Raw genomic sequence first — 23,982 nt, forward strand, 5'->3', positions numbered from 1 at the left:
ACGGTAATGTCTTAAAGTCCTACATTGAGCTCCTCCCCTCCCTCTGCCTCTAATTTCACCCCTACCTCCTCATGTCTATCATCCCCTCCCTTCCTCCTTGTCCGCTCTTCCTCCCTCTTACCCAGAATGCAACACGGGCTGAGCAGGCTCAGTTGAGCTATAAAAAGGCATAGCATGGGGGAGGGAGGGCTGCCGTGCAGCAGGAACTGTGCAGACACACACACACAGGGATCCAGGGACAGCAGCCCCTTGCACTGGGATCTAGAGCCACAGCGCGACAGAGAGGTCAGTACAGAGGACAATGCTCCATAGAGGAGAGGAGAGAAGGAGACATGAGGGTCTAACTGTCAGAGGGAGGGACGAATAGAGAGATGTCAGAGAGAAAGAGTGTTGGCAGGCAGAGTGGGCAGGGCGGTTTAATGGGATGGAGAGTGAGAATAACAGACTGTAGGGTGAACTGTCATGTGGTGTGGAAAGGCACTGTGGTCAGAGAAGAGTGGTGGAAACTCAGTTGTTTTCTGCTTAGTGCAAAGGCATGTAGCTCTTGATGGCACTGAAAACATGACATAACTGTTCTTCTGAAATAAATATATTACTAGAACTGATTCTTAGTTTGACCCTTTGCTCTGACTCTACACTGCAGGTGTCTTGCCTTCAGTTTCATAATGTATGATCCTCCGCCTACATTCATTTTCAAGGCCATTTTCATTCAGGCTGCTCGCGCCTTTTAATTCCATGTGCTGTTGATTCCAACATTCATCCATTCAGCAGCACATGATGTTGATACCACTGAGGAAATGAGCTTGCATTTAGGAAGACAAACACATCCACAACAGCTACACTGAAGTGATTTTGCTCCATCCTCACAAACAACATGGAATATCTCCCACTGCACTGACGTCAAAGGGTCCCCTGTTCTTTCTTAAAGGGACAGTACGCACAATTAATTTGCAGAGTTCCTTAGTGACGAGCTGCATACAGAGAGAACACACTAACTAAAAGATCATACACCCGGTACTTTGTGTTCACTTCTGAGGCTACTTAACAGGCAGCCAGTGTAAGGTTCATCCCCATGTGCTGTTTGAGAATGGTTGACATGCTATCCCTTAACAGCTGCAGACTGACTGAGTCTTTTTATAGCAGGTTAAAAAACAGTAATAAGACATGAGGGAGGGACAGACGAGAGGGACTAACTTTGGGGTGGGGGTTGTGGTGAATCCAGTCTCTCCTAATTTCAATTCAAGGACAGAAATAAAATAAATTGCATCCATATATCAGGGTTTCTAAGTGCTTTCCTCTATAATTGTATTTCTTTAACAATGGAGTTGGAAGATATTTGTGCATTTGGGGTAAAGACAAAAACAAAACAAAAAGCTTTCAATGCTAGTTCAACCATCACAGGCATTTGTCCACATGTGATAATGTCAAGTTCAAACATATTGCCACATCTCTACGACTGATACAGCCTCTGTTGGTTATGTGTCAACAGTCACACAGCAATGCAGCCATGCAATATTTCACTGCACAGGACTTTTCCATAATTTCATTCAATATTCAGTCCAGTTTCTGCACCAAGAGCCATGTAATGATCGCACCGCTTCAGAAGCAGAACATGTCAGGCGTGCCCAAGAAGCAGGGGACCTAGCAGGTGACGGCACCATAATAGGCCAGAGAGGGATTCCTAAACAGGATCTGTGCTGACTCAGATGCCAGCCTCCCTGTGACATTTACACAGGTCACAGGGCGAACGGCCACTGACATAGATCCAGACACCCGAGAAGCAGCACCACCAGTACTGAGGAGAATTACACGTGAGAATCAGTGAACAAGATGGAAGCATTAACAGCCTCACTTAATACTCTGTCATCTGGATAGTTTACATTAAAATACAACTTAAATTTTGTTTTAACTCAGCTGCAGTGTAGCCACATTTAAACAGCTCATTCAGATTCATCTCAGTTTATTCATCAAATTGAAAGACATTTTTTTTTTAAAGAAAGCCTGTGCCAACAGCTTCATTGATGCAAGATCAAGTTTAAGTCTCGTTTAAGAAGGTTTAAGAAACTGGAAGTCATGGAGTCAAATTTAAATAACTCTCATCCAATAGCATTCATTCCTTGATTTCTCACATCTGTGTAAGCTAATATCCCAATCAGCCACCATTTCTGAACATTAACTGTGAAGATACTTGAAAATATAATTTATTATAGCTGCAGTATGTTCTTCCCTTTTTAGTAACCTTACCAGGATAATTACATCTAAGCCTGGCCCTCAACCTGTAACCTTAGAAATGAGCCCTTTGCCCTTTATCAAAAGGTCTTGTTTGACAAACTCAGGCCAGCGACTTCTCAGGTTGCTTGGTGACCACAGTGTCTGTGATGTAAGTAACCACTTGCCAGGTTAATACCACAGCACAAATTGAAAATGCATTGAATGGAAGGTAAAAATCCCCATATTGTTTGCCTAGGACTTCCTTTGTTGCAGAACCTGTTGTCGGTATAATTTGACATGTTCTTGTGTCATATAAAAGTTTTAAATCTTAGCATTATGACAACCTTAAGTTTGGTAGACAGAAAGCTTCTCCAAAGTCAAACTTGATGCACAAAGTAGGATGTTTTTTTGCATGGACAACACACGTTATCCCAAAAGTTTTTATCTTCTTTTACACACATATTTCTAACCTGCAGCATGAGCAGCTAGTTAAAAGTATATTTTTACACGGAACTAGGACTGTTGGCTCCCACGCCTTCTTCCTCATTCTTCTGTTTAGTATTCAGCTAAAAGAAGTGTAAACAGGAAACCATGCGGCTGTTGTCTTCTTATATTCAGTACTGCTGATACGGACATAATAGGCATTTCCTGTTCCGATTAAATCTTGAGGGACTAAAATTTGTGTGGTCTTGGGAACCGCCGATTTCGATAGTTAGTAGTTCAAGGGACAAACAACTAATATTTGGAACAGATGTACATTTACAGTAAAATCTTTCTGTCAAAGTTTAGAATATTGAATATTACAAACTCCAACACAAGACTTAGTTTAAATGCTCAACCGGAGACTCTCCTCCTGCTACAGGCTGCTCTCGTCCCTGTGCATGACACCGAGGCTTTAGTTTTGATTGGCCATTACTCGTTTGACGTCCAGCCAATAGGATATCATTGTGGGCGGGACATTAGGTGAGACAGAGTGGTGAGTGAAAACGGACTGAGAGGGAAAGACACACCTGCAGCAGAGCCAAAGTAGAACACTTATTAATGAATTAATTGTATCGACAATCTGTAAAAATAAAATGTACATTGTTAATGTAATTTAACAACTCACATTTTACACCAGATGAAACATGTGGTAAGAGTTACTTTGAGTCGATTATTATTGTTTAAAGCTGCTGTGAGGAGTTTTTAGCTGGTTATGAAACAGACTGACATCACTATTGATGCTTCTTTATGTGCTTCAAAAAGTAAATAAGTCCATCAGTATTAGCAGCACTGAACGTTTCTCTATGGTTAAGTTTGATACCTGAAACATCTGCCACGTGGTAAGTGTCAGGCAAGGCTAGTAACAGCCGCAGAAAAAAATATTTTTCTTTACATTTCCCACAGCGAAATGTTCAAATAGTTATAAATTTAATTTTTAAAAGAGGTTTTGATGGGACTAAAAAAACAACTAACTTACATGCACTGTACATCACATGAATATCATCATCATACTGTTCCTTAACCTGATAAGAGAACATCTGTGTGAAACCTGTCTATACCTTTACCAACAACGTAGAGGTAGTTCTATTCTACAGAAGCTTTTTATTTTAGTTTAGAAATTAGGATATTGCAGGCAACCCAGTCCACAAAGAGCAGGATACTGTCAAAGAAGTGAGTTTCTAAGTAGCATCAGATAATGGTAGAGCGTTAGAACTTCCCATTAGAATAACACAGTTATGTAACAAAGGAAATGCTTTCGGGGAAATGGTCGTATGATCATGATTATGCTGTTTAAGGCATGTCTAAAGTGTTAGAGTAGTCTTTTGAAATATAAATGAGAATTTACTTAGAGGTCCAACTTGTAATGTATAAACCCCTATCTATTTCCATCAATCAATATTTGTATTTAATTGTTTTTAGAGATGCATTTTGTCTTAGTTTCTGCTGTAATGTAATTGACTTCCTGTGTCCTTTTCTGTCTTAGAGTTGAAGGAAAAACCTCATCTAACACAACACAATGGCAGGTAAAAAAATGTGTTTTTTTTATGAAAGATTAAGGATGATTAATCATTCTAACTGGTATTATTTATATCAAGCATTCAATATAATAATTAAAAGAGGTCAAATAGAAGAAGAAAAATATTTTCTTAGACTCTACTGCCCTCTTCTGTTGAATTTTGAGAATGCAATTGAGTTCTTAAATTAAAAAAAAACACATGCATATCACATTTTATTTCTATATATAAAAAATGTTATTACACTAAATTAACAAAACACATGAATGTTTAATGATGTGATTACCAAATCATGCAGTTCCACACATGATCATACAATATAGTATAAGAGTTAGACCAAACATGTTTACACCTTTTCTTTCTTTGTGAAATGTATACACAAGACTTTTCCTGTAGTGTCCTGTGATCAGTTTAACCTGGCTACATAACATTATTATGTGACAACAGTTGCTATGGCAACACTGTTTGAGTGGTATCACAAACCTGGCAAGGAAAGTCAAAAGAGCCTAGTCAACCAGGGCGAAACATCCCGTCGCAACGACAAGATGGGAAATACGTGTACTAACTCTGATTCCTCAGCATGTGACAGTCGATGTGGTTTGTTTTATATGCGTTTTTAAATTAACTTCATGTTGTCCAGAGGCTTGAGGAAGGCTTTTCTTTTAACACAAGTTGACTCAAACCTTTGTGCTTATTACAGACAAAATCAAAGACGCTAAGATCATCTTTGTTGTGGGTGAGTACTGTCAGGATTTTGTCTCATTTTGCACCCAGGACACATTTCAGAGCCGTGCCTCGCATTTCTCATCAGATGCTTTTCATGTTTTTTTTTCAGGTGGGCCTGGCTCTGGAAAGGGCACCCAGTGTGAGAAGATAGTTATAAAGTATGGCTACACCCACCTGTCATCTGGGGATCTGCTCCGTGCCGAGGTGGCTTCTGGCTCCGAGAGGGGCAAGCAGCTCCAGGCCATCATGCAGAAGGGAGAGCTTGTGCCCCTGGTAAGAATGTGGAAAGTATAATATCATTTTAGAGTTCTCGGAAAAGTGTAGTTGAAACTACAATGCAAGGATATAGATAAAGACAAAATCCCCCAAAAGAATGTGTGCACAGAGAAGAAAAATCTAAATCCTTAGCATGGTTGTCATAATGCTTGAACACTTTTTGATACCATGGGTTTCAAAACGATACAATTAATAGTATTGCAAACTAGCAAAGCTTTAAAAAAAAAAAAAAAACTACAGATCTTCAGTCAGTCATATTTTTCACCCAAAGCTGCCATGAGCAAAAGAAAGAGAGAGCATTCAAATTCACAAGTTCTCAAGTCATTTTGGCATCTCATTCAGTTGCAACAGTTTATGTCTCTTACAAACAGACAGAGAGCAGAGGAGGTGACACTGTCTAAATTGCTCAAATACATTGGAAACCTTTTGGAAAAGTTGATAATCTATTTGTGCAATTTACAGTGTGCAGGATTGCTTCCAATTTCAGGGAATTAAAAACAAGAAATTACAAAATATTGGGCGCCTGGGACCTTTATTTCCTTTATATTTTATTTTTGTTGCCATGGTATCAGGAAACTATATTGTTAGATTTTTAATATCATGTCCTTACAGTGTGTAAGTTTCTTATGGTGTGCATTGAATAAAACATACATACTATAAGTGTGTGTAATCATCAGCCTTTGTTGAAACCCTTTCAGAGAAGTGTTGATTTACCTTTATGAACATTTAGAGGATGAATACTATGTGCTTCAGTTGAGCTGATTGCATTTTACAGGGGGTCGTAATTTTTCAAGCACTTACAGATATTTATGTACTGGACAAAATAACGGAAGCACCTGCTGGTGTAATAAAACTTTCGCGGCTCGCCTGAGTGTATTTTCCACTCCGAGTGCCGTGTCATCGTGAAGGTTGATTACACTGTTTGGGTCTGCTTTCAGGACACAGTCTTAGACATGATTAAGGACGCCATGATCGCCAAGGCTGATGTCTCCAAGGGCTTCCTTATTGATGGCTACCCCCGTGAGGTGAAGCAGGGCGAGGAGTTTGAGAAGAAGGTAAGCGAGGGCATGCCGCTCTATAATTCATTCAACAATCGCTGGGGGAAAAAAAACAACTGAATCTAGCGTTCTGTGTGTGACCTCAGATCGGCAAACCCTGCCTGCTGCTGTACGTCGATGCTAAAGGTGAGACCATGGTCAAGAGGCTTTTGAAACGCGGCGAGACCAGCGGACGTTCCGACGACAACGAGGAGACGATCAAGAAGCGCCTGGATTTGTATTACAAAGCAACTGAGCCAGTCATCACTTTTTACGAGGGACGTGGCATTGTCAGGAAAGTGAGTATAACCGCCATGCACGCCTTCATGATTTGAGACTAACAAGCCATGTGCAATCACATCGTTAATACTGTATGACAATTCAATAATTTAATTATTTAAGTGTACATTATAGCTTTGAATCTGTTTTTTTTTTTATCTACCTGCTGTTCTTCATATGTTGTTACACAATATCTGTGTTTGCAGCACATTTCTCCTGAATCCAAAATAAACCCCAAAATGCATTTTTTTTAATTAACACTAAATTGGCCCCAAGTAGCCGAGGGCAGCTGATAGCCTTAGCTTCATCTGACTGCATCAAAATGTGAACGCGTTGACATTATACCTATGCCTCCATCCAACAGGTTAAAAGTTCACATGCTGAGTTAGAAATGCTCAATTCAGACTTCTGCGATGTGTTGATCGTGAATGCTTTTGTCACTGTAACGATTATTTTGCGATTAATTGCCAGCCCTACTTCCATGATAGTGAAAACGAATGAAAGTTTAAGTTGAAGTTTAACACATTCCCTAATGCATTGTGTTCCTTTGTCTCGCTCTGCCTAGGTGGACTCTGAGCTGCCAGTCGATGAGGTCTTCGGCCAAGTCTCAAAGGCTATTGATGCACTGTAGTAAAGCAACGTAACTGAGCTGTGTCTGGTTCTTGCCGTTTTATTTTTCTGACGTTTAACCATTTTTAAAAAAAGGACAAAACATGAACAACAGAGTTGGTGCCCTCCTCCACTCTGCCTGGGTAAAAACACAGAGGGCCTTTAAGGATCAACAACGCCTTAACTCTACTCCTATGAAGCAAAAGGCGTAGACAGTCTAAAGCTCAAGCTACTATGAATCTTATAGCAGCATATGGAGAAGCATTTGTTACTAAACACAAGTATTGATTCTATTCTGTGCTCAACATGTATGTTGATGTAGACATTTAAAATATTAATATATACCGTAGCTTTTTAATCTTTGAGGCATCATGCTCACTTTGGGGAAAACCTGCACTTTTAACAATCCTTTCTCCATCTCTAACTCCGTCTTTAAGAGTCCACGGGAAAATAAAAGAAGCCTTTATGATTGTGCCATTAAACAATGGTAGTGCTCGACCACCATGGACACAGTGGGGAAACATCTGCCCACATGTGCGGTGACAGATCTTTAATTTTTATTTTTTTTATGGATTCCATACATTTACAACTTTATCAAAGCACATAAATAATCTCGTTCTTTTTATCAAAATGTACATGCGTCTTTAAAGTGGTATATGTGACAAAAAGAAAATTAAAGTTTAAGGAAAACAAGAGTAGTATTTCAAACTTTTTTTTAGTGGTATCAGTGTTTGAAAATGCCTCATTGACATTCAATCTATTTTGCTGCTACAGTATCAAAAGAAGTGACATTGTGAATTGTCCTAGACAACCATGTACACAAACAAGAGACTCTGACAATGCTTTAAAGTTTAAAAGGAAAAGCTTCTCCATGCAGAAAAACATGGTCAAGGTGCTGGAGCAGCAGACACAACAGGATACCGGACACACAGCTCCAGCCATAGTTCACCACTGTTATTATTACAACTTTTCCTTTGAGCCCCTGGTGACCAACAGGTCTTCCTTTACCTCTCACCTTTATCCCACAAACACGAACACACACGAATACACATCCAGCTGGCCAAGCAAGCACTGGCTGCAGGTATCCGGACTTCTCTCAAAGGAGCGCTCTGATCATGACTCTGCGCCACAGGGACGAGGAAGAGGAAAGCAGCTCCAGAAGGGGGGGAGGACAGGATGTGTCTATCGGAAAGTCAATCATGAAAAGGCGTCTGTAAGCACCTTCATAAAGTCATCGAGGATGCTGCTTGAATGCTTGGAATGCAGCGCTTACCTCATGGAGGTACAAAACAAAGGGGGAAGAAAGGAGATGGCGGTGGCATTCATCACGTACAGCAGAGAGAGAGAGAAGACACACGTCTATGAGTGGGGGTGGGGGGGTAGACAGGAAAGAGTGCCGCAATCCAGGGATCTTGAACCTCAGTTTACTGAGTATAAGTGAGCACTGCTTAAAGCCCCTATGGAGGAACTTTCCTGACCCCCTGTGGTCACAGCATGGAGATGCACCATTTGAGTTAAGTCAATATACATCACATCAAGTCCTCTATTTTGTACGATCAAATCCAATGTACTATAACCTATATAATACATTTGAAATCAAAGCTGATAGGTTAATTGCAGCATTATCGAAGGCAACAAAAAGCTACTCTTTTGCCACAAAATACAACATGTAGATGTACCAAGTTTATCCCCATGATTTTCTAGAAATGTTCAGGTGATAACTTGATTTATCGCCATACTCACAGTGTCATGTGCGGAAAAAAATGGCTGAAGATGTGTAGCCTTGGGTGCCGAGCGGCCTGTAAGAGGCCAGAGCTTAAACATGTACAGTATACGTCTATGTCCAAAGGCCGCATATTATCTGATCATGCAGTGTGTTACGGGAATGGTGTGACCACATTTGACCATCTGAGGGTGATGTGTGGGACAAAACACAGCTTGCATGCTGAACGAATGACCCGTTATGCACAATCACAGACAACTAAAGGCAGCTTTGAAAGGACCACTCACTAAGCTAAATTCAAATTGCAGCAAAAGCCTCGCTTATAACTAAAAGTCAGACATGATCTTTTCAAATGGGATGTTTTATGACATGGTAACAGCTGAAAGGCTTATGCTCCTCTTCTATCAGTCTTGGATATTAGCGCCGCAAGGCCATGCGTCAGATCCCCCCTTGGAGGACGATAAGGAAACGACTAAGCTGCAGCATACACTTCATTCTCTCCCCCCTCTCTCTCTTCTCGGCTGTGGACTGCGGCTGACTGGATGGCTGGCACCACAGAGACCCCGGTGGCACTGTGCGGGAACCAACGTCAACCTATGATGAAAGACGATGGCCGATTGTTTCCTGTTATTGAAACACTACTCATGGGCGGGGGTAGAGGGTCGGGGCTATGCTCCAATAAAAAAGGAAATCCATTGAAGGAGAGTGCTACTGTAGGAGTGTCCTTTGGCCAAGCCTCAGATGTGATGGAGCACCCGAAATGAATGCCAACTGTGACATATGCCTCAGCAACTTAATCCAAGCTGTGTCAACTGCTCGAGGATTGCAATCATTTAAAGTAACACAGAGTACAAGTAGGGAAGAAACTGTCTCCACTTGGGTGCATTTCTTTGTTCATGCTGCCAGAAGGAATGAGGTCAAGTCAGGTTCAGAGTTAATGAGCAGAATATGAAGCAGTCTGAGAAAACACTGCTGTCTGTACATACAACAGTTGTTAAAGCACAGTGGGATAGTAACACCTGCACGTGTCTATTAGTCCAATTGGGCATTAAGCACCAGTGATCTGTAATCATGGATAAAAATTATTCGGTCTGCTGAGTGCAAAAAAAAAATCAATAATTTCACGCATAACTTGAAATGATGTGGGCACGTTTTACTTGATAGTAGCTTGTGCTTGTGTAATTTAGCAAAAACATCAAGTAAAGACGTAAATTTGAGTGGGTGATTAGTTTCCCCTGTGATTATTTTTTAAAGTATCTCAATAGATCTCAGTGTATTGAATTGTAACCGCTGTTAGGTGACACTTATCAAATTGTCTGATAACTGCCAATGCACAGTCTGGCTGTTTTCTGTGGGTACAGTTTGTTCATGCAGCATCAAAAAGTCACATTATACACTAAAAACTATTAAAGGATTGGGAACAAAATTAAGTGAAAATATCTTGACCACCTTCTCTCACTCAAGAGAATATTGAATCGATCCTGCTTCTGCTCTCTTCTTTATGTAAAATACAACAAAGACAATACACTTGACCAAAACACAGACATAATGGACAGAGTTACTGTTGAGTAATTTGTGTCCGTAATTTTGCTTTCTACTGAACTTCCGCAATTTTTCCAGATGATTTTGTTGCATTGTTATCGTCTATTCCAGTGGTTCTCAACTTGTCTAGCCTCAGGACCAACCACCCACTCCTCTGTGTTTCTGATATTCTTCGACCAATCAGCATTTTGGACCTCAGTCGGTACAAAACATGTAGCAGAAGCAAGAAACTGAACAAAAGAAAAATGTTTAAAAAGTGCTACCCAGACTTTTTAAACAGTGGGACGCCACACATTCCCGACCGACTGAAAATGGCTCCGCGATCCACCTCTGGGTCCCGTCCCACCAGCTGAGAACCACTAGGCTAGTCTATATGTGTTTTTCCTTTCGGCTTCTTTCCCACTCCAATAGACTTTGTGTTGAATGTTGATTTGATGTGATGATGACTCCTGTGAGTCTGGTCCGTACAGAAAGGATGTTGTGTCTACTCTCTGCTCCAGTCTACTTTCCTGAGAAAGTACCAGTGGTACAGTAGCCACAGACAAATGCTGTTCCTACAACTTCCTTTTTTTCCCCAAGGGGAAAAGTTTAGGTTACATCAGAACACATCATTATAAATCAAGCAACACGCAATCATAGTCAGATCTTTAAGTATGCAGATAAAATATACAACATAAAAGTTTATTTTAAATTAATTATAAAATCTTCCAGTAAGATGTTGATGGACTGATTGCACAGTTCCCAACTTAAACACAAAGAAACATCAAGTGAGGTCACAAGAATTACATGTTTCTCTTTTGTTAATAATTTGTGGCAATGCCCTGACAATAACAGAACACCTACAGAGGTGTTTTCACTTGTTTTGTTTCACATCTCCAGCCTGTGTGAGCACATACAGACTGATCCTGATTGACCTATTTTGAGGAAAAGAAATAATGGTGTAAACAATAGAATATTAATGATGGCTGGATTTCTACTAAATTGTTTCAGGACCTGCTATTTTTCACTGCAGGAATAGCAAAACAACAACAACAACAACAAAAACAACAGGTGTGATTGATAACAGGAACTGTATTACATTTAGTTTATCTAGTTCCAGACTTCTGGTTTTGTGCATGCTGGCTCACTGGTGTTGCTTACTGGGCAGATGATTTTGTCCTAAATTAAATGTGTGTCATCTGTGCTCTTTTACTGCTGTTCAAATGTCCAGTGTAAAAAGCTTTATTGTGCACACTGGCTCACTAACTGTTTAGCCCATGAACTCACCTGTATCTCCACTACAGCTGATCAATTAAGTTACCCCCCCTGTTGCTTAGCTAAACTAGTTTACATAAACTATGTGACAAACAAACTTACATGTATCACCTGCTTGGAGGTCCTGAAGGCAGCAGCCTCCTCTTGATCCTGTTCTCCTTTTCCAGACAGAATGCTGTGTCAATTTATCCAGATTTCTGTGTTTGTTTCTCCTCTTCATTAAGAGGCCTTTTGGCTGATAAAGTTAGTTGTATCGTTTGCTACTCGACGTAACTACGTTATTTTGGAGTAAAAATGTATCTTAGAAAATGTAGCACAACGAGACTTGACATTATGTTTCCGTCTCTTCTGAAACATTAACTTTGTATTTTAATTCAACATTTCGAGAAACGTTCCGCTGTTGATTCGGTTTGATTGATTCCCGCTTGACTCCTGACATCATTTGGAAGAATCCATTTGGAATGATGGGGTAGGGGAAGACGAGCAGGACCACTGCACCTGCTGCTCTAATATTGTCGATTTGGGGACCTTGTGGACCCCTAAACAGATGGACCATTCCAAAATACATACAGAGGGCAGGTAGGCAGACGTTTTCCCTCTTAATTGTTTTAATCATATTAGCCAGAATTTACAGATTCACCTGACCGACCCTGGTCGCTGTAAAATGTAGTACTCGTAAAGTTTTAACAAGTGAACTTTATGATTATGGGGCAGAAAATGTAGGAGTGTTTGTCAATAGGTTCCAGTGTGATACGGCTATAAGGTCAGCATTAAAGCTAAACACAACAGAACTCAAACTGAGGACTTCACTAGACTACATAGTCGACTTGAAGTGTAACAGGTTTTTGTAATATCACACTGTGACCTGGAGGTCAAAGCCATTATTGTAGCCTACTGTTAAAAGTATATGTCTCTCTCTCTCTCTCTCTCTCTCTCTCTCTCTCTATATATATATATATATATATGTCTCTGCAAATACTGTCTCAATTCTCAATTCCCCCCAGTTAACTTCATCATTCATTTTGTACTGTTTTTATTTTAATTTTTATTTATCTTATCTATTCTGTTTAATGTGTATTTTGAGCTTTCTTCTCTGTGCTGCTGTAACGCCCGAATTTCACCTCTGGGGATCAATAAAGTATTATCCTATCCTGTCCTATAATGCAAACTTTTCTCTGAAAAAAACTATAGCCAAACAGTAAGGGGGGTAATTATAAATAACAGAACGATAACATGTGAATAAACTGGGTTGAGTAGTACATTTCCCTTAATGATTTTACTTTATTTATAGACTGTGTTGAACAGACAATGCTTTTTTTTTTTTTTTTTTACAGGGGCAGCAGCTACTTGGAGAAGAAAAAAAAAGAAAAGAAGAAAAAGTGTGGTGGGAGGGGTACAACAGTAAAACTGCACCGCCCAGCAGCAGCACAAAAAAGTTTTGGAAAGTCCTGACATCCTTTACACCGCTGAACGCAACCGTACGGTCTCCCGTGGATTATATCCCAGAGCCAGCGTTATTCAAGAAAAACACCTAATCTAGTAAGTACGTTTTCTACTTCACAAGTGTTTTAGTTTTTTTTTTTTTTTTTTACTTCCGTGATGTCTCGGGGATATTCTGTCTATTTTATTTTCCTGATTGCTTTGATTTTAGTAGCTTTTCTTCTCTTGTCTTTAGTGCTCCATCATTCCGCTTTCATCACACATGTGAGCCGAATAACCGAATACATTTTAATTATTTGATTGTTTAAAACAAGGAGTTATGGCCGAAAAAGTTGTGAATATCAGACTGTGATAATTTCATTGTTCATCAGTGAACCCCCGAATGTCTTGTTTCTCAAATTAAGCTCGTTATGTTTCAGTTCTTAATCATCAATGATATCGTTAAAGCTCGTTCAAGACACATCTCAACTTCATTAAAAGTCCGGGAAATAACGTGACTTTTTTTTTGTTTTCTTTTGAAAGTGCATAAACAGTTTACACAGGCTCTTCCTTTCCCTCTATATGAATCATATAACAGGGGGCAGCAGCCTCCCTCTTATCTGATCTCGGCATTGTGATATTATTTAAAGAAAGCCATGCTGTAGGACTGCACAGTGTACAGCTTCCTGACAGAGCCGGCCAGAAGTTAGTGACCAGCAGATAACCCTTGGGTTCTGACCCCTCATTGTGCACCAGGAAGAGCGACTGAAATATTGCCGGACTGCCTCTGGAGGAAAATCCTGTCATCCCACTGGAGGAATTTGAGACATTTGATCAACATGTCAGTGTTGAATAGATTGTGTAATTGACCAGTGACCTTTTTTGTAATCGTTTATTCTGCTGCACGAAGGTAGCAGTTGATCAAATATCTTTGAGGGTACTCTTGCTTGTTAAATATGAATCTAAATCACAATTATTTAGACCCATACATATTGTTAATTTACACCAGAAGCTATAAATGTGTTCTAAACGTATCCTAAATAAAACATTTCAACATTGTACCCTCATAATAAGAGTCATATTCTTGGTTTGGACAGCTACTTGCTTACTCATCATCTATCACATTTCCTCATTTACTCCCGCCCTCTTTTTTTTTTTTTTTTGGCAGACCTTTGACATCTAGAGACTTAAATTGTGTGCTTTTCGGTTTCCACAGTCACTGCTGCTCTGCCACCAGGCAAGGACAATTCAACCTCTGTACGATTCCGTTCACATCCTCCAGAGACCCCCGACTCAGCTCCTATACAAAACCAAACACCTAAAACTGAGCAGAGATGGAGGGCTACACGACGTGGTTTGTCCTGCTCCTGTGCATCACTGCTGCAGCCTCTGGTGAGTCTACCAACCAGAATTCAGTGTTTTTTTTTCAATTTTCTACCATTTAGACCTTATAAGACTTTATGCTAAGATGTGCAACAATCAGATTTTAAGGCCTCCTCGGTCATATTTCTGTCAGAAGTAGTTCAAACATAGATATCATTTCATTTTGTAGATTTAACATCATTTCATTATCAAGACAGAAGAGCGTTCTTTGCTGCAGTGTTTGATCTTGAACGCTTAATCAGGATTTTATAACGCAATGTTGAAGAGAGATAACAGAAATGTGTTGTTTCTGTGGTTTATCCTCACAGCAACTTGAATTTAAAGTAGCTTGTAATACTTTTATAGAGTAGATGAGACTCTATTTCATTTCAAGTCCAAATGGTTTCTAGAATATTTTACCACTGAGTCATCCTGGGAAACATTTGTTTGAGTAGTTACTGGTGATAAAGAAGATTTTTTAAGGACAGTAAAAGCACAAAAAGCAAGAACACATGAGGAGTGCTCTTAATGCGATGCTCCTCTGTTTGCCTACCCCCCCCCCCCCCCCCACCCCCCCACCCCCCCACCCCCGCCCCGCTCTATCTCTGACTGTGTGTGTGTCTGCCCATAACAAATTCAAACCTGTAATCCAGACAAGGTGGTGAAGAGCAGTGAAACCCTCCCTCTGCCCTCAGGCTATAATCCAGACTCCCGCTCTGCTCTGCTGCTGAAGAGTGTTAGGGGCTAACTTCCCTGCAGCTATCTTTCATATGGGGTGGCCACATGGTTCTCAATTAAAACAACGTGTCGGTGAGGTTACTCTAAAAAGATATCAGTCATTTATGTTTGTCAAATCAAAGACTTTTTGTTTTACATCCAAAATGTTGTATACCGGTAATTAACTGAAAAGTTCTGGTTGTCGATACCACAGTGACAAAAATAGAACTCGTAGGCACCCAATATTTTCTGTCTTCTGTAAGGCACATTGACTTCATATGTTTATAGGTTTGTATGAAATGTGCCACACATACAAAATTGGATTTAATTGAATATTTGATTATTCATTTTGTCTAGTCAAAAAATGCAGGCTAACCCCTGCAAACTGTCACACACGGTGTCCTCTTCCTCTATTTCGCTCGAGGCAGATTTTGGTTAGAAAATAGAACTAGAGACCTGAAGTTTTTCTTAACCACGGTACTCAAAGATACGATCGATCAATACAGACTGAGAAGTATCAAATGTTCGAAATATCTGAAATCCTCAGTGGATACCGCCAGAAGGACTCAACCAGAACCAAATCTTTAATTCAAACGTAAAACTTTGATTTTCAAATAAAAGTTTCGGACCCGTCTTTAAGTTGTTTGAACTTCGTCCAGTTTGATTTGAATGTGGATCGTTTTTTCCTATACTCATTGCAGAATATAAAACAAAAGAGCTTCATATTGTTTTAAAGGGGTCGATTATAACTCTTCTCTTACTGCAAGTACCTCCAGCATAATGTTCAAAGTCCATCATGGTGTAAGAAAAATACGTTCAAGAAGTGTTATAGGCCCGGTTTGCATTATAAAATATAGATTTTCTTTTTTTCAAAGTCGTAGAAAAGTTTTATAGGGTTAGTATTTGTCAGAGTGTCTTCTCAACTTTGTAAGTGTGATCGTGGTCATTATGGAGGTCTTTACATGAACTGCCTCCACAGTGACAGAGTTAAAAGTTACAACAATTTGTGTTTATTATTTTTATTCCCTCTCTGTCATGAGCATCTTTGTTGTTCTCTAACTGCACATAAAGAAAAGTTTCCCTCAGACTGTAAATGTCAAACAAGAAAGCAGAATGCCCCCCCCCTCCCCCCGCTGTTATGTAATACAGTTTAACATGAACTGCCTGCAAAATTAGAGTCCACCTTCCTTTCACAAAGCTGCACTTGAAAGTAAAGCAGCACTTTATAGTGCCAAATACACCTTTTGTAACTCTGTGCTTAAAACGCATTCATCAGAAAGAAAAAAAAAACAACTGCCTTGTTAATGCAGCAAGACTAGCAAGCAAAGATAACTTGTGCCACAGAAACAAGCCTGTCCTCTTCTCCTGGCCTTGGCGTTGACCCCTCTGTATGACAAATCACAATATTGCCACAAGTGTTAAACAGCCTCTCTGCAGGGGTCTGGTGGCAGCGATACAGAGGTGGTTCTTTGGCCAAATGGCAGACTCTCGCAGAGTTGACCTCGTGTAGCTTCCACCGCGGGGGATCGGTCTCTCTGTCTTCTGCTGCGAGTCTGCGAGGAGCTGTTTAGCTCAGCCCTTAATTGCCTCTGTGATACATCGTCCTGAATTCACTCTTTTCTTTCTCTTTCTGGAAGGATTTTCTCTTCCTCTCATTTCTTTTTGCTGCAGCAGCTATCGTTAAAGAAATCTTTAGGAGGAGCTGTAACACCGTTCTTCGTTTGTTCTCTGACCCCGTTTACTGACCGCTGAGGCATTAATCAAAACAATCTTGTGACATGTAGGAGTTCCTCTATCACCCAGTGTGTTGTTTATTCGTCATTATGTTGTCCAGCGTTGTCACATTAATGCATCCCTTTTTCTGTGACATTGTCTCCTGGGCTTAGTCCTGTTTCGTTTTTAGAATAAATCAGGCACAAAAATCCGGCGTGACACACTGACGCAGACAGTACAGAAAATCACATTTACAGACTGAACAAGGCTTTGCAAAACAAATCAACACTCATATATTTACTTAGCGACCCGCGGTTTGTTTGCTTGAGAGCATCGACGCCAGCTGCAAGTCACCGTGGGAGTAGCCGGCATGTCAAAGTTCCTGAAAAGAAGAAGTAAACACAGAAAGAGTAAATCTAAAACAGCCTGCGGCCCTGCAACAAATCCCACGACACTCACTGCCAGTTGCAGGCGACAACATATTGAGTTTTACTTGTGCTCGGTTTTTTTTCTTCTCTTGCTTCACTGAAACTTATTACATGTTCAACCCTCTGTGAGCGCCCTCGTATCAGGCTTATTAAAACCTTCTGTGACACCGCCGTGATATCACATTCACAAGTTAAGGAATGTCAAATCTTCCAAGGCCAGATTCTCTTCATAGATATTCTACTACAGAAAAATATGTTAGATACACAGCCTTCAGTAAAGTCAGAGGATTATGTCCAAGTCGACGCCTGAGACTCGTGTTACTTATCCACTTCATTTCCTGCAACTGGAAACTTAATTCTTCCTTCGAGCACCCCCCTGGGTCTTCTCCTATCATGTATTTATACAGTTCTGGAAGATGCAGTTAAGTACACTGGCCGATAAATGGGCGAAATGTAGTTGTGCAGCAGATCTATCGCATTACTTGGGAGGACTTCCTTGGCTTTTTTGTTGTGTAATTTTAGATTTTCCAACTGAGGAAGATTGCTTTCCAACTGAGGAAGTTTTTTAATACCAGTGGACAGAATTATGAGTACCTTTGCAGCTTAACACAATCAACCCTGCAACAGTTAAGGACTCTATTGTCGAGGAATGATACTGTATTGGTTTAAATTTTTCTCAAGAGAAATCTGAGTAATTATGTTTTTAAGCCCACACACATCAGGGTCTTACGTTCCAACACTCACTTTCTGTCCAAAGAGCCCAGACTGAGCTCTTTATTTAAACCAGAAATTGGACGATCATGTGGATGAATTTGGTCTTCCCAACCTGTTTTCAGCAACTTTTATTGAGGGGGTTGGGGTGGCACTACCACTACCTTTCTCTTAAAGCCGAGAAAACGTCATCCCTGCTCATTATTGACATTCCCTTTAATGCTTTGGATCAGTCAGGCCTCTTTCTTGTTTACAGCTCATCCATAATCTCTGGACTGGCTTCTGTCAGGCTCCAGTAAAACAGACCGCATCACACCGGTCTTAGTTTCACTACGCTGCCTCCCTGTGAGGTTAATTGTGTTTAAAATTTTTGCTGTTTGTTTTGAAGGCCTTACATGGTCCAACCAGCGGGTTTATCTCTGAGCGCCTGTGGTGCCTTGATTTGTCTAAATCCCTCTAGTCATTTAAGGGGGGGGGGGGGGGTATTTGTTTGTGCCAAGATCACAAAGACGGAGTTGCTGTGTGCGATGGCTGAATTCATTCTCCTCAGTGTTTGGTCAGTTGATGCACTCCTAAACTATTTGAAACACGTTCTTGAAACTTTTTGTTTGGAGGGATTTAACGAACACCTTATAGTCTCCCAACTTTCTTTTTGGAGCTCCCTCAGAGCGGGAAGTTTACATTATAGTTGTCGAATTAAAAATCTGTATTGTGACAACCCTAATTGGCATAAACACGTGGAGGATATCCATGAGCTACTGTAGTGATTTTACAAACTATAAAGTTAGAAGACAGACTTAAAAAAGGTAAAAATTTGAACAGCACAGGACGAGATATCGTTACTTTAAGTTTGTTTAATAGTTCTCTCTTTTTCCACAACCCTTGTCAAAACTTCTCCAGATCATAAACTATTTAAAACATGGACGTAGTCTCAGTGACATCATCCATTGGTTTCTGAAGAGTAGTTATGAAGACCAATGATTGCAGTCGCCATGTTGGAAATGCTGACTCTGCATAACTTTTTATTATCCTAGAAACAGGCAAAGAGTTGGAGCTGAGGCGGGCTTTGGGCCTCCTGCCAAACAACTACTATCTGGCTGAAAACACGTTTATTTCTGTTGTTGAAATGTGAATTTAAATATTGGCCCAAATGGGGTTTACTTGGCGTTTTTAGCCAGCCTCAAGTTGACTTTTACTTTCCACATTGGCTTTACCAACACTGACGGTTGCCGCTTGCTCCAGACACACAGAATACATGACATCTCTGTAATTTGTAAAGTTGCAAAAGATTCTGTCCCTAAAATCTTTGACACCCAAGAAATCTGGCACATATCAGGGCAGCTGTAGCTCAGTCTAAAGGGACTTGTGTTGGGGAACTGGAAGGTTTCCAGTCCAAGTCCAGGTTCAAATTTTGGAATGGAAAAAATACAGAATTAGAACTGGTAGCTAGAGAGCTCCCAGTTTACTCATTAAGTACTTAGTGGGTGCTATTGAGCAAGGCACCGAACCGCCAACTGCTTGGGGCACCAGTCCCTGTGCAGCCTCCTTACTCTGACATCCCTCTATTGTGTGTGTGTGTGTGTGTGTGTGTGTGTGTGTGTGTGTGTGTGTGTGTGTGTGTGTGTGTGTGTTTGACCTGACTCAAAAAACCAGAAAGAAGTTAAGTCCATTCTTAAGATGTATTAAATAAGCGCATAAACAGAATTGGCTTCATACTATCAATGCTAAGCTAATGATTGCCTCTTAAAAATGAAATAAATGGATAAATAACTCCTGAGCACTTCCACGGGGAAAGATTTTCTTTTTTTTTTGTAAATTTTCAGACCCCTAATAACAGCAAGCACGACAACCGCAACCACTTAAGCTGCCTGTAGCAGTGGGACATTCTAACAATTATCCATGCGTCTGACTGAAGTCTTTGTATTTAGCGATTTTATCCGCTGTGCGCCTGGCATTTCCTGGCGGGGAAGTAGTGTTGAATATGCCCCCCGCTGCAACAACTTTCCCAGTGGGAGCCGGGCATCATGATGTCAACCGCCAGACCTCCTGTTGCATTTCTTCCTACCCCGGAGTCTCCCTCCACGGGCCGGAGGAAAAGCACAAAAGTGATTAGCATGGCCACCGGGGGGGGGGGGGGGGGTCGAAGGGGAGGAGAGGGAGGGCTGTCTGAAGAGGAATCTTAAAGAGGGAAAGAGAGCGAGACAGACCGTCAGACGGAGAGAGATAACAGAATTCATAAAGACGGATTCATGGAGACAGTCAGGGAGTGGAGGGGTCAAATTCGTGTGACTGTCGAAGAGCAGATAAGTAGTTCAGAGGGAAGATGTAGGGAAATTGGGGATTTAAAAAAACACACAGAAAAAGGACAAGGCAGGGATGAAAGCAGGATGATATGGAGATCCAGTTAAATTAAAAGTAAGAAAAGTGGAAATTAAAAGGCTTTAAGTTATGAGACAAAAGAGGAGGGAAAAAAATAAATAAAAAAGTTTGCTAGCAGACAGAAAGGTTTCCCAGACGGCGTGCTCATACAGTAAGCCGACAGCAAAGAAAAAAAGAGAAAAAAAAAACTTCATGTTAAAAATGGCGTTGAGAGTCAAAACAGTCCACTTCCCCTGTTTGACTGTAGTGAGCCAGCTCGGCCTGCAGTCAGACTGGGTGGCAGGGAGACGCGACCACTTGTCGCTGCCTCAGACCGATTTCAATCTCCTCCAATGTTATGCCCCTCCCAAATAACAATCCATTTTCTGACTGCGCTGCTTTTCCTCTGTTTGAATACAGACCGCAGTGTGAGAAAGACTCTCTGAAGCTATGATCCTCTCCTCTCTTAGTTCCCACATCTTTTTTTTTTTTTTTCCGTGCCATGTGGCTTAAGGACTCATTTGTGAGATCCTAATGCAGAGAAATGACACTTGAATGACATGTAAGGTTTTTCTGCTCTTCAGTGTTTCCATGCTAAATTGGCATTTGTTTCAACTTTTCTTTTTCTCATTTAAATTAAATCCAGGAAGCTAAAAATATTTTTGTTTCAATGGGTAAGAAAGGCGTGAAAATTAGGAAGAAAACAAATCGCAATTGTGCTCTTTCTGGTTTCATTTTTACCACGATTTTTATATCTCAGAGGAACTCGGCAGCATTCTGCAGCAAACTCAGCAGCTCTCTTGTGTTATCTCCTCATTTTTATTTCGCTTTCTATTACAGGAAACATATTTTAGGCTCCCCTTGTCGTGAGAGGACGCTGCTTTCTGTAAACTGTGTTAAACTGTGTCCTCTTGCAACAAAAAGCGAAAAAGGATACTTTTCGAGGGGGCTGAAAGTCTGAAATGATAATCCTTTTAGACTTTATGTAATGTCTGATCTTCACCTCTATATTACATAACTTGGTGTCTTTTTTTAAACTGCACTCCAGCCTTGCTTTAGGAGCCAGGGTGATTCTTAAGTGTACAGCTTCTTTGTATGAGAAGCCGAGCAGTCCATAATGTCCATCATTAAAGACCATTATAGATTTCAGATGATGGCTCCTTGCTGTATCTCGTCTGACCTTCTTCAGACCTTCATCACTGTGGGACTGCGAGGTCCTGCGCCCCCCCGGCTCCATGCTCTTTACTATGCGGCAGCTTGAGCTCTGAATGGATCATTAGCAGTGGGCGAGATAAACGCCTCGTCAGCATGGCGACCACTTGTGCTCATTTCGACATGCCTGCTGTCTGCACAGATAAGGCATGGCATTATGTTTCGCTTATCTCTAAGGTCTGTCTGCCCAAGGTCTACCCTGCATAGTTTTCTGCACAAAGGCAGGAAGCGTACCTGCATATTTGGACAGAATTCGGAGGTAACACTCATGGCTTTACTCACCTATGACTACTTGAAGTCAAAGGTGCTCCAAGTAAGAAAACGTCTGGGAGGGTTTCCGATCTCTAGCGTAACAGGAATTGTTGCTCATTCGATGACACTTCATTCACTGGTGACGGAAAATAATGAGGGAACTTTTATTTGAATCGGTTGTTCAGTCTGTCACAGCCAGATTGAACAAAATGTTCTCAAAATGCTATATGTCAGTTTTTTGCACAAACAAGGGACCATAGTGTAGTTTTTTTCTCTTGGCTTGAAGAAAGTTACATGAAACCCAAACAAGCACTTCAGAGAATATTCAGCAGTGTTTCTTTGTACGCATTAAGTAAAATACGTCCTATCTTTCTGCATAAACATCCCCGTATTCCCAACGTGGCCAATGTTTTACACTGTGTAATGGCAGAGCCTCTTGATTCAAGCACAGGGTGGGTAGTTTTCCTGTTGATTCAGGTGCCACACCAGTCAATCTGTATTTACAGAGCTGAAATCTCTCTCTGATGTCTGACTTTGTGTGTGTGTGTGTGTGTGTGTCTGTACGATGAGACTATCCTCCCTGGATTTGGACATTGGATTTTACTTTGCTCGTATTTCTCGTGATATGTCAGAAAGCAGAATTTGCGACTCAAAGTAAAACCCTCGAGACATCTGACAGATTATTTTAATCTGCTCATGTACTGTAACTACAACAAATCCAACAGTCAAACTCAGGATACTTCATAATCTTTCCGCACACGCTGGAGGGAATAAAGTTAGACTTGTCAGACGGCTCTCCCCTGCTCCAGACACTTCCATTAGTTAAATTGTGAAAATGAAATCGTAAAACTTGAAGCTCACAGATCTCTCTTGGATATATTTCCAAACCTTTGTGTTCAAATAGGCCTATTTTCTTGTTCCCAAGTGAAATAAAAGATGATATTTTTCTGCTGCCAACATATTCGAACAGCACCAGGGAGAAGTATTTTGTTTTTCTTGTGAGGAAGAATTAAAGGAGCTGTCAATCAATTGATTGGGGTTGCATTATCTCGTTCTTTGGATCCTCATGGTAAATGTAAGTGATTCATCGATCGTACCCTTGACTTCACTCACTTTAAATACGTAAAAAAAAACATAATAACACAGCCTTCATTAGTATGCCGCCCTCATATCGGAAACCATTAATATTTGCTGGCAAAAATCAGTGGAGAAAAACGAGCTAATCTCTGTTGGTTCTACACCAAGCATATGTTGTGCAAAGCTACATTAATCTTGAATGATTGGGAGCAACCGCCGTGCAATGAATCTCTAACGCTTCAATCTGTTTTGGTTGCTCACAGTTAGCATAAAAACCTGCTAAATTAGTCTGTCCATCCACCAATTAACACCCGGGTGATTAATTGTGTTTTGCTAGCGCTCTTTTTTAAAGTGAGTTTTTTTGGGGGGGGAAACTATCATGCGCTAATGGAAAAGAAGGGACGTTTCAAATAAACCGAAGATGTCTCAGTGTAACAGCTCACCTGAAAGTGACGTCCAAAATAAAAAAAAGATGGTATATTTTTCAGAAAAGCACTATCTATACAATCAAATGAATCTGCATCAAAGAGTACAAAATTGTCAAATATGAGCAGCCGACAAGTGAGTGAGCGAATAACAGAGGAAGTGAGCTATAGACGTTCCATCCACCGCCGTCAGACTCGTCGTTCCGCCGGCTCCCGACAACGACAGGACGACGGACGAATGGCTCCCAGAGGTGTAAACAGAGCTAGTGTGAAGACAGGCTGTCTCCAAAACCAGGCATCACATCCTCAGCTCCTCCTCGACAATCACTGGATGCACACGAAAAAAAAAAAAAAAGTCTTCGATCGTTCAAGTGACAAGACTAATTTGCTTTTAATTTTTTTTTTCGTCAGGGTGATTTTTTAGGACTTCAGGAGAGGAAGGTGAGATGGTCAGGAAGCATGTCTGTCGTGCGGAGTGTGTGGTGTGTGGTAATGCAAGGGTGAGAGGCCAGGGGACAGTGCGGGCCCCTGCAGAGCACTGATAAGAGCTTGTTTACCTTCCTGTGGATGGTCAGACCTCAATCTGCAGCTGCGGAAACGCCGGGACAATAGGTGTGTGTGTGTGTGTGTGTGTGTGTGTGTGTGTGTGTATTT

The 23,982-nt window shown here is 40.8% G+C and overlaps 2 protein-coding genes across 2 annotated transcripts in view; both read left to right on the forward strand.

Annotated features, from left to right (window-relative positions):
* The first annotated feature begins 162 nt into the window (after window positions 1-162).
* On the forward strand, window positions 163-7,174 carry ak1 (adenylate kinase 1). Its single transcript, XM_061061317.1, has 7 exons — window positions 163-285; window positions 4,180-4,217; window positions 4,909-4,944; window positions 5,044-5,207; window positions 6,149-6,265; window positions 6,355-6,546; window positions 7,092-7,174. The coding sequence occupies exons 2-7, from the start codon at window positions 4,211-4,213 to the stop codon at window positions 7,155-7,157; spliced, it is 582 nt and encodes a 193-aa protein (XP_060917300.1). The 5' UTR covers window positions 163-285; window positions 4,180-4,210; the 3' UTR covers window positions 7,158-7,174.
* A 5,836-nt stretch (window positions 7,175-13,010) lies between these two features.
* The window catches only part of eng (endoglin), a 50,193-nt gene continuing 39,221 nt past the window's right edge, over window positions 13,011-23,982 (forward strand). Inside the window, exons 1-2 of the mRNA XM_061060824.1 lie at window positions 13,011-13,193; window positions 14,290-14,465. Coding sequence (XP_060916807.1) covers window positions 14,408-14,465 — 58 coding nt within the window. The 5' untranslated portion in view covers window positions 13,011-13,193; window positions 14,290-14,407. The remainder of the gene's footprint in view (window positions 13,194-14,289; window positions 14,466-23,982) is intronic.

This window comes from Labrus mixtus, chromosome 17 (genome assembly GCF_963584025.1).
Source record: "Labrus mixtus chromosome 17, fLabMix1.1, whole genome shotgun sequence".
In the NCBI taxonomy this organism is placed as follows: domain Eukaryota; kingdom Metazoa; phylum Chordata; class Actinopteri; order Labriformes; family Labridae; genus Labrus; species Labrus mixtus.

Bases quoted from the DNA above. Each gene is read 5' to 3' on its own strand.
- ak1 (XM_061061317.1), top strand. The intron at 4,945-5,043 runs GTGAGTACTGTC...TTTTTTTTTCAG, and splicing joins TAAGATCATCTTTGTTGTGG to GTGGGCCTGGCTCTGGAAAG. The intron at 6,266-6,354 runs GTAAGCGAGGGC...GTGTGACCTCAG, and splicing joins GCGAGGAGTTTGAGAAGAAG to ATCGGCAAACCCTGCCTGCT.